This window comes from Crocuta crocuta, unplaced genomic scaffold (assembly GCF_008692635.1).
Source record: "Crocuta crocuta isolate KB4526 unplaced genomic scaffold, BGI_CrCroc_1.0 scaffold41, whole genome shotgun sequence".
NCBI lineage: Eukaryota > Metazoa > Chordata > Mammalia > Carnivora > Hyaenidae > Crocuta > Crocuta crocuta.
In genome coordinates, this window is record NW_027529428.1 from 14,611,629 (window position 1) to 14,625,318 (window position 13,690).

A 13,690-nucleotide genomic window follows, 5' to 3' on the forward strand; every position below is an offset into this window, starting at 1 on the left:
TACCTGGCTGGCTCAGTGAGTTAAGCACTTGGCTCACGATTTCGGCTCGGGTCATGATCTCATGGTTTGTGAGTTCAAGCCCCGCCTCGGGCTCCGCGCTGACAGTGCGGAGCCTGCTTGGCATTCTCTCCTCCTACTACCTCCAGCCCCTACCCCACTGCTCTCTCTCTCTCTCTCAGAATAAATAAATAAATAAACTTAATTTAAAAAATTAAAAAATAAACTCCTGGGCTCACCATAGATTGGTACATGCACGAATATGGTCTTAATTAGCATATCAATACTTTGAGGACTCTGCCCAGGTGCCAGACTGACCATCGGGTGACACACACATGCAGACCCAAATAGCACTGCCAAAGCCTTTGAAAATTGAACTGACACACAACAGAGCTCTCAGAAGGCCAGCCTGTGGTGTGGAACTTGCAGCCTGAACCGGACCAAGCTGAAGGAACACGAAAACAAAAATAACATTCTCCCTAGGCTTTCAGCAAGAACTGAGAGTCTCCTAATACTCAAAATGTGCAGAATATAATCCACAAATGTGTGGCATATGAACAATCTGGGAAATTCCAATTCTCTTGGAAAAGGCAACGAACTGCAGCCAGCACAGCAGTAACACGGATGTTAGAATGAACGGACAAAAACGATGAAAAAGAAGCTCCAACCAGCAATCGTTAACACTGCTGAAACCAATGGGTAAGACACAGAGTCTTGGGCAAGAAATGATGACATTGAACAAGAGCCAAATGGAAATTCTGGAATAACCAACATAAAATAAAAAAGACCGAAAACTCTGACGGGCTCAGTAGCAGAATATGACAGAAGAATGAAGGCCGGGGCTAATCAACTGCAAGCTGGGCGCCCGTTTATCACTACTTTTTCACACGTTTTCTCTCTGTTTTAATTAACTAGTACTGCATAACCAGCCACACCAAAAATTTAGTGGCTTAAACTGGAAACAATTTCTAATTTCTCTCAATTCCATGGGAGGGCTAGCTAGCTTCTCTGCTGGTCTTGCCTGGACACATTCACATTTCTGCATTCAGCTGGAGGGGCGGCCGGACTGGCGGGCCAAGACGGCCCCACTCATAGGACTGGTGGCTGGTGCTGGCTGCTGACTGGAGGATCTTAAATTCTCTTTTATGTGACCTTTCAACCGCCAGTAGGCCAGACTGGTCTTCTTCACTGAGTATGATAGTCTCAGGGTTCCAAGGGGGTAAGTAAGGCCAGGAGCCACAAGGCCCATTAAGCTCTGAAATCCACAGAATGTTACCTGTGTCACAGTCTTTGGTGACAGTGTATCATAAGAACAGCATAGAGATAAAGGTAAAAAATTAGACTGTCTTCTGATGAGAGGGAAAGCTTTAAGACATTGCAAATGGGCATGGACACAGGGAGTCATGAGTCATTGGGATCGTTATTTCAATGTTCTACCACACCCTTCTGGAGGAATGAATGCTGCAAACATCAAAGGCTGTGGTCTAGAATTTAGTGTGGCCATAGAATAGATTGTGAGGCTCAGAGGGGTTTAGTGTTTTGCCTCAGATCACACAGCTAGTTAGGGAGGAAACATAAAACTCAATCCCGGGATGGCTGATTCCAGTGACCAGTCCTTCTGTCTCCAAGATGAGAAGCACAGTATTTTGAACACTGGTTATGTATTTTAACAGGTAGGAGAATAATGGACAATCCTTGTATAACGTGTTAGCAGTCATTCCTCATTCAGATCCGTTTTGTGAAGGAAATAAGTGCAGCACTTGTGGAGTCTATGAAAAGAATCGAAGTAGAGTCACTTAATAAGAGCTGTTCATTAGGTAGGAATAGAGGTCCTCACCCATTCAGTGCACCAGGAGATAGTGCATTCAGTCTCCTGAGTCCCTGGCACTCAAAGCTTAATTTCTTTATGGAGGTAGAACTCACGTAACATCAAATGAACCATTACTCATTTTAAATTTTAAGAGTCAGTGCCACTTGGCACATTCCCTACGTTATGTAACTGTTACCTGTATCAGGTTTCAAGCCATTTCTATGACCCCAGAAGGAAACCCTATACCCATTAAGTACCACTCCCCACTTCTCCCTCCCTCTGCCCCTGGAAACCACGAGTCTGTTTCCTTTCTGATTTGCCTATTTGGGATGTTTCATGTAAATGGAATCATATGTACAAGCTTTTGTAAGTCCTTTTACCCAGCAGGTTTTATGGTTTCTCCATGTTGAAGCACGTATCAGCACTGCATCATTTCTGTGGATATGATAAATAGGAATGATGCCCACAATATTCCATTGTATGGACATACCACATTTTGTGTCTCCATTCATCAGGTGATGGGCATTTGGATTCTTTCCACCTCTGCCTATTGTGAATCGTGTTGCTATGAACATTCACGTACAAGTAAGTGGTTTGAATGCCTGCTTTCAATTCTTTGGCACATATAATGGGGGAGGGGGATGGAATTCCTGGGTCATAATGGTAATTCTATCGAAGCTTAATTTTGATTCTAGGTTTTGACCAGCCTTCTTCAAATGGTTTGAGATAATAACATGCTGCCAACACTACCTTGTCTCTGAAGTCAATGTGGTTCTGGAGGATGGCTCTGTGGTAAGTGGCTGTCCTCACAAAATCTTGCATCATGTTCTGCTGCTGGGAAATGCAGCCGTAAAACTGCAGCAGAAAGACAAGGATAGGGACAGTCAACAACCCAAAAGTATCACCTTCATGAGTGTATGGCTCTTAGAGCCACTTGGGTCCAGGTAGGCTTAGTCTAAAACACAGGCAAGCTGAGGCTCTGAAAGACACAGTGGGCTGTCTTCTTAGCTCTATTTGTAAGGTCTAGAACTGTAAGGTGACCCAAGACAGATCCTCCACGGGATAGATTCAGGCCTCAAAACTGGTCAGACAAGTGCCCAGGGTCCCTCCTGAAAACAGAGGCTATGAGAAAACACAGGTCAAGAGGAACAGGGATAAGAGAGAGAAAGGCCAGAGGCCAAAGTATGTCTCTAATGAGTCCCATGAGCCAGGAGAGAAAAACAGACCTTGGACAGAGGTCCTGAGTGAGGGCAGGAGGAGGCAGGAGCTAGTGACGATGGTAATCCTGATTGGACAAGCCAGCCAGCTGGGTGACGGGGTACACACAGGGCCATGAGCACTTACGCTCACAAACATCATCGTTGTAACTGCCGCTATTTAGTAGAGTTTGCTATGTTACAGGTGCCCTGAAAAATGATGTCCACACATCCTCTAATCAAACTCAGTCACTACAAAGGCACACGCATCATGTTCCCCAGATGACGAAACTGAGGCTCAGAAAGGTAGAACAGCTTGCTCAAGCCCTGAAAGCCGAGATGCGAAAGAGGGAGGATCCCAGCCCCGGGGCCGCTGGGTCAGGGGGCCACACTCTCAGAAGCATTGCAGCACCTCGTCCCTTGCCTCCTCTCCACCCTCTGGCCCGTTCAGATGTGTTCGCAGGTGCGCGCCACCTGGAAACTCCGCTCCGCCCGGAACGACTGTCCTGACCTCGAAGTACTGCACGGCAGATGCCTCTTCCGTCCGCTGGCTGAACACCGAGCACTCCTTTTTCTCATTCCGGCAGCTCTTCAAGGTATTTGAAAATGAGCTGAGATCTGCAAGAACAAAAAGCAGACCCGTTTCTACACCAAGCGAACCACAGGATTCACCACTACGCTCTTGAAAAGTTCTGAGAAAATACGAGAAGATTCAAACGGCAAGTTCATCCCCAAACACACACATGATAAGGAATGACAAGGTGGCTATGGGTGCCACTCTGAGATGTGACATTCTTATGTACACCTGTCACACATGTTGGCATTCACCAATGTCATGTGAGAGAGCTTAATGGAACACTCAGAGACGGGGCTCGTGGAATCTTCCAGGTCCCGCACTCACAAAGCTCAACAGGCTTATTCTCAGTATGTCCTCTGGGGAAGGTGATTGTTGATGATAAGGAAAAATATATACATGTGAATACAAAATAAACATACAAGGAATATATATACATACGTACATCCATATAACCTCATTCTATTGTAACAAGAGGTTTTTCCCCCCACACTTAATATTCTCTAGGCGTAGAGAGAAAAAGTAAAATAACTGGAGATATGTGAATACAAGGCAATGTTTTCTATTATTTGAAGAAAAAAATACCTAGGTGAAGGCTCAAAAAAAAAAAAAAATCCCAGAAGTGATATCACTAGTAGATAACACAGCACACAAGGTTGTCAAGTTTTGTGTCTTTTGCCTTAGAAATGTCTCTCAGGAGCACCTGGGTGGCTCAGTTCGTTAAGTGTCTGACTTCAGCTCAGGTCATGATCTCACAGTTCGTGGGTTTGAGCCCCGCGTCTGGCTCTGTGCTGACAGCTGGCTCAGAGCCTGGAGCCTGCTTCGGATTCTGTGTCTCCCTCTCTCTCTGACTCTCCCCTGCTCACGCTGTCTCTCTCTCAGAAGTAAATAAAACATAAAAAAAAAAAAAGTGTCTGACTTCAGCTCAGGTCATGATCTCATGCTTTGTGAGTTCAAGCCCTGCATCAGACTCTCTGCTATCAGCACGGGGCCCACTTTGGGTCCTCTGTCCCCCTCTCTCTCTGCCCCTCCCCCACTCGCACTCTCTCTCAAAAATAAACACAAACATTTTTAATTAAAAATTAATTTTAAATTTTAAAATAATCCTTCAAAAATAATTTTTAAAAACAGTTCAAAAATTTTCTAATAACTACAAAAGCAACATTTGAAAAGTGTAGAAAATTCACAAAATGCAACAAACCAAAATGAAGAAAATAAAAATGATCATCTCCTTATGCAAGCTATTAATTATTGTTCACATTTTGGTGTATGTTCTTTTGGGGCATGCGTGAATGTGTGTGTGTGCGTGTGTGTGTGCGTGTGTGTGTGTGTGTAAAAATTCCTCTGCAAAATTTTATCCCATTATTTTGTAAAGATATATTTTCACTTAAGATACCATAGGGGTGCCTGGGTAGCTCATCTGGTTAACTTTCCAGCTTGATAATGGCTCAGGTCATGATCTCATGGTTCATGGGATCAAGCCCCGCATCAGGCTCTGTGCTGACAGTGGAGCTTGTTTGGGATTCTCTTTCTTTCCCTCTCTCTCAAAATAAATAAATAAACATTAAAAAAAGAAAAAATACTGTGAATACCTTCCCGTAGTTTCAAGTAGTCTCTTGACATGATTGTTAATGGATATATGTTTCAGATGGATGTGCCAAAATTTAACCAATGCCCTGTGGTTGGGTTCCCATGTCCCTACCCTGGCATACTGTTTTGGAATGATACAGCCTAGCACCTGTATCTTTAATTGTGTCCTTGCTGACTCTGATGACATTTTTGAGAGCTCCAGTTAATAAAACTTCTGTCTAAAATAGATTTTCTGACTCTATCTTACAGTAAAACAGACACTATTTCTTTACAACTCCTTCCTACATGGGCACTCAATAGACGATTTGATATTTCTGTTCCCCTGTGACATTTATCTTTTGACTGTTTTCTTTTACAATAAAAAAAAATACTTTGTAAATAATTTAATCATATGAAATCTAAAAATTCAGAAATGAGAGCCCAGAAGGAAAAATAATTCCCAGATATAACCACTAATATTATTTTGGGATAAAATCTCCCAGTAACTTTTCTTCTTATATTTTATTTCTATATTATTTAAAATAATAGTATTGAATTCTCCTGTTTTACAACCTGTTTTTTCATTTTTCTTTTCTTTGATAGAGTGCACGCACATATATGAGTGAGGAAGGTACAGAGTAAGGAAGAGGGAGAATCCTAAGCAGACTCCATGCCCAGCATGACCCTGAGATCATGATCTGAGCCAAAATCAAGAGATGGATACTTAACCAACTGAGCCACCCAAGCACTCCTACAGCCTGCTTTTTCATGAATAATAGTTAGCTTTTTCTGGTCAGTACTTTTCATATAGAATCTCTCGACTACACACAAAGCTATGAAGGCCATTAATTATAGTGTTCTTTTAGTCTGGTTTTTCCTATTTGTTCTGAGAGACAACATCACAGACTTAGCAAATCTTAATTACAACAAGATTTTTAACCATGTTCCTTCAAATTCTGGACCTAATTATTTCCTGATCAGTTCTACAGGGGGTCAAAAGTACCAACTCTATTAAACTACAATTTTCTATATCTGCATTTTAGTCCCTTCAAAAGACATCAGGTACTAGTTTGAAACTTCAAAATGTTTTAAACGCTCTGAGATAAAAACTCACAACAAACTAAGTATAAAGGAAATCACCTCAATATAGCAAAAGTCATATATGACAATCCTTCAGTTGACATCATCCTCAACAGTAAAACGTTGAAAGCTTTTCCTCTAAGATTGGGAAGAAGATAAGGGTGCCCAGAGCCACCATTCCTATTTAACAAAGTACAAGAAGTCCCAGCAAGAGCAATTAGGCAATAAAAAGAAATAAAAGGCATCCATATTGGGAAAGGAGAAGAAAACAAGTCTCTATTTGCAGACAACACGATCTTATATATAGAAAACTCTCAAGACTCCACCCAAAAACTGTTACAACCAATGAATTCAGTAGAGCTGCAGGATACAATATCAATATACAAAAATCAGTTGTGCTTCTAAACACCAACAGTGAACTTCTAGAAACCAATCCCATTTCAAATCGCATCAAAAAGAGCAAAATATTTAGGAACAAACTGAATCAAGGAAATGACACCAGTATCTGCACATGAAAAACTGAAAGACATTGATGAAAAAGGTTGAAGATGATACAAGTAAGGGGAAATACATCCTGTGCTCAGGGTTTGGAAGAATTAATATGATTAAAATGTTCCATACTCTCCAAAGCAATCTACTGATTCAATGCCATCCTATCAAAATTCCAACATCATTTTTCACAGAAAAACAATCCTAAAATTTGTATGAAACCACAAAACCCCCAGCAGCCAAAGCAATCTTGAGAAAGAAAACAGAGGCTGGAGGCATCACACTTTCTGGCTTCATACTATATTACAAAGCTGTAGTAATTAAAACATTATGGTATTGTCATAAAAACACACAGATGAATGGAACAAAATAGAGTTTATACAGAGATAAACTCATGTATATATACTCAGCCAAGTTACCACAAAGAAACTAAGAATGTACAATGGAGAGAGGATAGTCTCTTCAATATGATGCTGGCAAAAGTGGATATCCACTACTTTTTTTGTATCTATCCCAACAGTCAACTCAAAATAGATTAAACTGTTGAATACAATACCTGAAACCATAAAGCTTCTAGAAGAAAATGGGGTAAACACTTCAACACTGGTTTTGGCAATGATGTTTTGAATTTGAAACCAAAAGCAAAGGCAATAACAGGAAAAATAAAGAAGTGGGATGACATCAGACTAAAGAACTTCTCCTCAGCAAAGGAAGTACCAACAAAATGAAAAGGCACCCTATAGAATGGGAGGAAATGTTGGCAAATCACACATCTGATATGGAGTTAATATCTAAAAACATATAAAGAAATCACACAACTCAATAACTGGAAAAAAAAAAAACAAATCAATTTGATTAAAAATTAGGCAAAGGAACTGAATAGGGATTTTTCCAAAGACACCCAGATGGCCATCAGATACCTGAGTAGATGCTTCGTGTCACTCATCATCAGGTAACGCAAATCGAAACCCCAACGAGACATCGCCTCGCACCTGTTAGAATGGCAAGCATCAAAAAGCAAAAGATAACAAGGGTTGGTGAGGATGTGGAGAAAAGGGAACCCTCATGTACTGTTGGCCATAATGTAAATTGGTGCAGCCCCTGTGGAAAACAGTATGGAAATTCCTCAAGAAGTTAAAATGGAATGGCCATATGATCCTGCAATCCCACTTCTGGGTATATAATCCAAAGGAAGTGAAATCATTATGTCAGAGAACTCCCATGTCCATTTCAACATTATTCACAGCAGCTAAGACATGGAAATAGCCTGTCTGTCAACAGGTGAATGGATACAGATGTGATATACATTTTATGTTACACATGTTATGTAATATATATTCCCCACTGTGAAATATTATTCAGCCACGAGATAGAAGGAAATCCTGCCACTTGGGACAACCTGGATAGAACTTGATGGCATTACGCTAAACGAAGTAAGGCAGAGGAAGACAAATATAGCGTGTTATCGCTCACATGTGGAATCTTCTTGTAAAAAGTCAAACTCATAGAAAGAGAGAGTAGAAAAGTGGTTGCCAGGAGCTGGGGGCACAGAGAAGGATAAGGAGAGGCTGGTAAGGGGATATAAATGTTCAGCCACAGGATGCCTAACCTCTGAGAATCTAATGTAGAACATGGTGACTGTACTTGCTAACAACGCACTGTATAACTGAAATTTGCTGAGAGTAGTGAAATGTTCAAATGTACCGAAAAATAAGATAAAATAAAAATAAAGTGAAATAAAATTTCTCAGACATACTAAAAAAAAAAATCCCAGAGATATTAGATAATATTTAGCCAGCTCTCGTCTCTTGGCACTTCTCCGATTCCCTCGGAGCTCATAGAGACAGCCAGCAACGGTTTGTGTCACCCATCTGTGAGTTCTTTGAGTCCTGGGCTGTTCGGGCTTTCAAAGCCCACAGTGAATTCATTTGTTCAACAAACAGCCTTTTGAATATTCTCAACAGTCTCCATACTTGGGGGGAAACTGGCGCTCTTAATACAGCCCCAAATAAGGGGTGCCTAATTTGGTAAACAGGATGCGTGACCAGTTGTAAAGTATCATTTTTGGTTAACAAACAAGATCATGACTATCAAGTAACATGGCTAGTGTCGTGTCACTCACCAACTGTCTCCAGAGGGGACATTGGCAAAAGAGAGGTTCCAACAAAGGTTTATGTTACACCAGTATCCATGCAACACATGTGCAACCTTCCAAAATAAACAGTAATTGGATATATCGGCTCTATTACGTTTGCCATTTAAAGAATCCAATATTATGACCCTACAGACACTATAGTCACAACTCTATCGGAGTCTCTTGTGTGATATGTTTAAGATACATTTATGGGATTTAGGAAGGAAGAAGCATCCTGCAAAGTACAGGAAGCAGCATCAACAAACTCTGCCCAGGACGATTTCTATCCCAACGGCTGCCAGGAAAATTTTTTCTTTACAAGCCACCTTTACCTTTATTTTAATGGTTAAATGAATGTGTGCAAATAAAGGAATTGTCTGTGTTTCCATGTGATGTATAAGGATTAAAACAAAAAAACTCTTTAAAAAGGTCAAGAAATTTAGTTGTTGATTTCTCCCTCCCCTCAGTTTCCAGAAGGACTCTGGAGGACATGGTGTCAATCCATCCAGGCCACTCTAACAAGGTGCCACAGACTGGGTGATTTATAAACAATAGAAATCCGGGGCGCCTGGGTGGCTCAGCCGGTGAAGTGTCTGACTTTGGCTCAAGTCATGGTCTCGCGGTTCGAGGGCTCAAGCCCGGCATCAGGTTCTGTGCTGGCAGCTCAGAGCCTGGAGCCTGTTTCAGAGTCTGTGTCTCCCTTTCTCTCTGCCCCTCCCCCGCTCATGCTCTGTCTCTGTCTCAAAAATAAACAAACTATCAAAAAAAAAAATAGAAATCCATTTCTCACAGGTCTGGAGGCTGGAATTCTGAGATCAGGATGCCAAGTGTGGCTGGGCTCTAGGGTTGCAGACTGCTCACCTCTGGCTGTGTCCTCACATGGTGGAAGTGGTAAGGGACCTCTCTGGGCTCTCTTTTATAATCACTTCCCAAAGACCCCACCTTCAAATACCACCACAGTGAGGATGAGGTTTCAAGATGTGAATTTTGGGGGAGACACAAACCTTCCATCTGGGGCAATTCTCGGTGGAGGACCCAAAATGAGATGCAGTAATAACCCACCCTCTCTTCCTTGGTTCTCCAAACTAGGGGGAGGGACTTTCACTCAGTCAAGGAAGTGAAGGAATCTTTAAATCCAGCAGGTAATTTTGCCTTTGGAGAACATTTTGGCAAGAAGTGCCTTTCTTTTTTTTTTTTTTTTTTGGATGAAAAAGCCTTTTGATCTGCAGGCATCATTTGCTTAAAAGATGCCATTCATTCTGTAGGTCCAGGAAGGCTCCCAGAGGAGAGAAAAGAAAGGCCCGCTGTTTAGAACATAATTAAGTCTAAATGGATGTTCACGTTTGCATATTGGCTCCTTCCGCAGCAGCTCTGGGAAGAAAAGGTGGGAGGAGAGGGGTCAGAACCTCTGCTCTGGGATAAAGAGGCCCCAGGTGGTAGGTCCCAGAAGCGAAGCAGAGGGCGGGGCATATAGGGATGGGGAAATGCCCTCAATTACTAATAAAAGCCAAGTCCCTGTGACACAGCATGGAGTAGGAGTAAAACGGGGACTTCTTTCAAAGGACACACTTATCCGCACTGTTTGTGAAGAGGGTGTGGAACTGGCATGGTAGCCACTCCGGCTCAAACCGCCGTGGTTTGTCCCTTGCGCCACAAACACGAAGCTGTAATTTTCTCTACCCCGTAGATATTAACCGTGCTCCAGCCGTGGTTCTCATTATTCTCCTTTGACTCTCAAGCTGGATTTCAGTTTCTTCTTACCAAGCCATTACTTTTCAATTTCAGCATGCAGTCATACTCGCGGATCAATAGACTGTGGAGATACGGCTTATTGCTGTTCCTTCTAAGAGACCAGATTGAAGGGATCTGTTTTTGTTTGCTTGCTTCTCTTAAATAGCTGCTATTTACAAGAGATACGGTCTGTAGTGCTTTCCATCCAGAGTTTATTTACCAAGATGCTAGCATCTTTCTTTGCAGGAAAGGGTAATACCTGTCTGACTGCATCAGCTGTTCCGGCCACATGTCCCATAATTATACCAGAAAATACACAACTGACAATACGATAATCATGGTGTGGATTTAAAAAACAAAATAACATGTCAAACTCTAAACACTGTAGCAGACATGCTTTGGGGCTATCTTGACTCATTTACGGACAGCCTATTTTATTATTTTTTTTCTCTAGCCCATCAGCTCAAGTTTGCCAAATTAAGCTCATGGCATTGGGCACCTATGGAAGTGANTTTTACGGACAGCCTATTTTATTATTATTTTTTTTTTTATATTTTATTTTTTTTTCCTCTAGCCCATCAGCTCAAGTTTGCCAAATTAAGCTCATGGCATTGGGCACCTATGGAAGTGAGCTATCTTCCTGTAGTCAATATACAAAAAGACTACGAAGCTGGCCACTTGCCCCATTCAATTCTCCTTTCCCTGGCATCACGGTCCAAAGAGCAGAGTGTCCCAGACGCATGGGGGGAAGGAGGGACTCCTTCCATGGATTCCCCCATCACCATTTTTTGTATCATCTTATCTCTCAGCTGCCTCCCCCTCAGGATGGAAAGGGCTTAGGATAGACTGCACTGCTCCTATCTGGGCAGAGCTCAAGAAACAGAACTACCTATCAGGGCATCACTCCAGCCGCATGGATAAGATGCCAACAACTTCAGTGCTGGTCTTCTTTCTGAGTACATGCCCAGCACGTATACTTGCACGGGACTCGGCTGCTGAGTAAGATTCAACATAAGGATGGCCCTTTCTATGTATCATATGAGCAGGTTTTCTTAGTAAATTAGCAAAAGGATTTAGATATAAAGGGGAGTCTTTGAGCAGTCGGCAGAGCACCATTATAAGACACTGGATATTTCTGGGGCGCCTGGGTGACTCAGTCAGTTAAGAGTCCGACTCTTGACTTCAACTCAGGTTACGATCTCATGGTTTGTGAGTTTGAGCCCTGCGTCAGGCTCTGCATTGACAGCATGGAGCCTGCTTGGGATTTTCTGTGTCTCTTTCTCTGGCCCTTCCCCACGTGCTTGCTCACGCATGCTCTCTCTCTCTCTCCAAATAAGCAAACATTAAAAAAAAAAAAAGACACTGGATGTTTCTATTGTTTATACATGGGAAAACTAGGCAAATGGATGGCTTTATCAGACTTCAAGCTAATTTTTCCCTTATACTGTTTCTGTCTCCTTTTGGGGAAATAAACAAAAACAAAAACAAAACAAAGCTTGTCAGCATTCCTTGAAAGCAATTGCCAAATCAGCCTCTCTCAGAACAAAAGTACTTACGCACTCTCAGAAACTGAATGCATTACTTGGTTTGCTTTTCTCTCAAAGCCTTGCAATTTGCGATCCAAACCCACAATTCATGATCCATATACCACTTACCTAACACTATGTTTGTCCAACCGAAACATTAGTACAAAGCACTGGGGAGAGCCATTTTTTTTTGGTCACACATTTTACCAAATTTCTGAGGTAATCTTCAAGCATATTTTAAAAACCAACGAAATGCTTATTGAGATGATCAGCATTGACCTTAGCATGCAGAATAGTGGGCCTCGCCATTTGTGAAGGCAGGTTTGGAGGGAAGTTTGTTCATTTGTTTGAAGGTTGAGCCAAGCTCCGCATCCCTAGGGGATCCTAGTCCTCCCTCCCTGACGCTCCACCCCCAACAGGAAGAGCCCAGAATCTAAGACCTGTGCGGTCTCCAGTGAGCCGAAGGAACAGGGGTCAGCCTTGGGCAGAGGGATAATTAACGGAACCTGAGCAGGACCAAGATTCGAAGCAAAGGACATCAGTGAAAACGCTTCTGTTGATAAGTGGTGGAAATTCAGCTAAGTGTAACTCAAACAGAAACATTGTGGCTCACTGAAAAATCAAGGAATAAAATTCCATTTTCAAGAATGGCTGTGTCCAGGATCTCAAATGATATTGCTGAGACACACTCTCTATCCTTCTACCTCGGTTTCTTAACTCTGTCTCTCTTTCTATCGCTGTCTCTTTCTCTCTTTCTTAATCTACATTTCTCTGTTTAGGCTTCATGCTCAGTGCTCAGAAGGACACGATGACCGGAACAAGATTACCACCAGCATCTCCAGCATGACCCCCTCAGCAAATCCCATCTTTCTAAAATGTGCCAACAAAAGCCCCAGACTGAATCTCACTGAAACTTGTTTAGCTAAAAAAAAAAAAACAAAAAAAAACAAAACCATTTCTGAGTCCCTTGTTCTGGCCAGGGGTCCATGCCAATTGACCAGACTTGAGTCAGTCCTATCTAAACCCAAAGGAAAATGGGGCTTCTGTCAGCAGAAGAAAGAAGAGTAAAGACAGGCCAAACGACAGCTGACCGCTGCTGAGAGAGAAGTAGAAACATAACAGACTAAAAGGAAATGGAAAGTAGAAGTGAGAAGGTCGGTATGCAGACATTCAGCTGTGTGGCTTCTGCAGTCTCTGAGCCGGGGGTAGCCCAAACCCAGGTCTCCTCCCAGAAGCGGGCTGACTCAACACTTCTGTCCTAGAACTTGTTGTAGCCCTGATGTGGCCACATTTTTACCAGCTCCATTTTCCTGTCCACACTCCCTAAGAGTATTTGGCCCTGCTTATAGCTCCTGATGCTCTGTTTCTACCACTGGATTCCCATATGCCACCCAGCAGAGAAGGAGCATCGGTTCCCATGTCCCACCTTAGTTAAGAATGAGTTGCTGGACAGAAGGGTCACACAGCCTGAATGAAGAGACTCAGACACTGTTATAAAGGGGATGGGCTCTGCGCTCTGAAAGGAGCCGATCCTGGAGAAACTATTTGATTGCATTCCATTTCACACGCAGAAAAGCTCTGGTG

At 42.4% G+C, this 13,690-nt stretch overlaps 1 protein-coding gene across 1 annotated transcript in view; it reads right to left on the bottom strand.

Moving 5' to 3' along the window:
• Window positions 1-13,690, bottom strand: part of LOC144227614 (histone-arginine methyltransferase CARM1-like) — a 157,574-nt gene that overhangs the window by 91,012 nt on the left and 52,872 nt on the right. The window contains exons 3-4 of the mRNA XM_077759303.1: window positions 3,515-3,621; window positions 2,558-2,662 (exon numbers count right to left, since the gene is read on the bottom strand). Coding sequence (XP_077615429.1) covers window positions 2,558-2,662; window positions 3,515-3,621 — 212 coding nt within the window. The remainder of the gene's footprint in view (window positions 1-2,557; window positions 2,663-3,514; window positions 3,622-13,690) is intronic.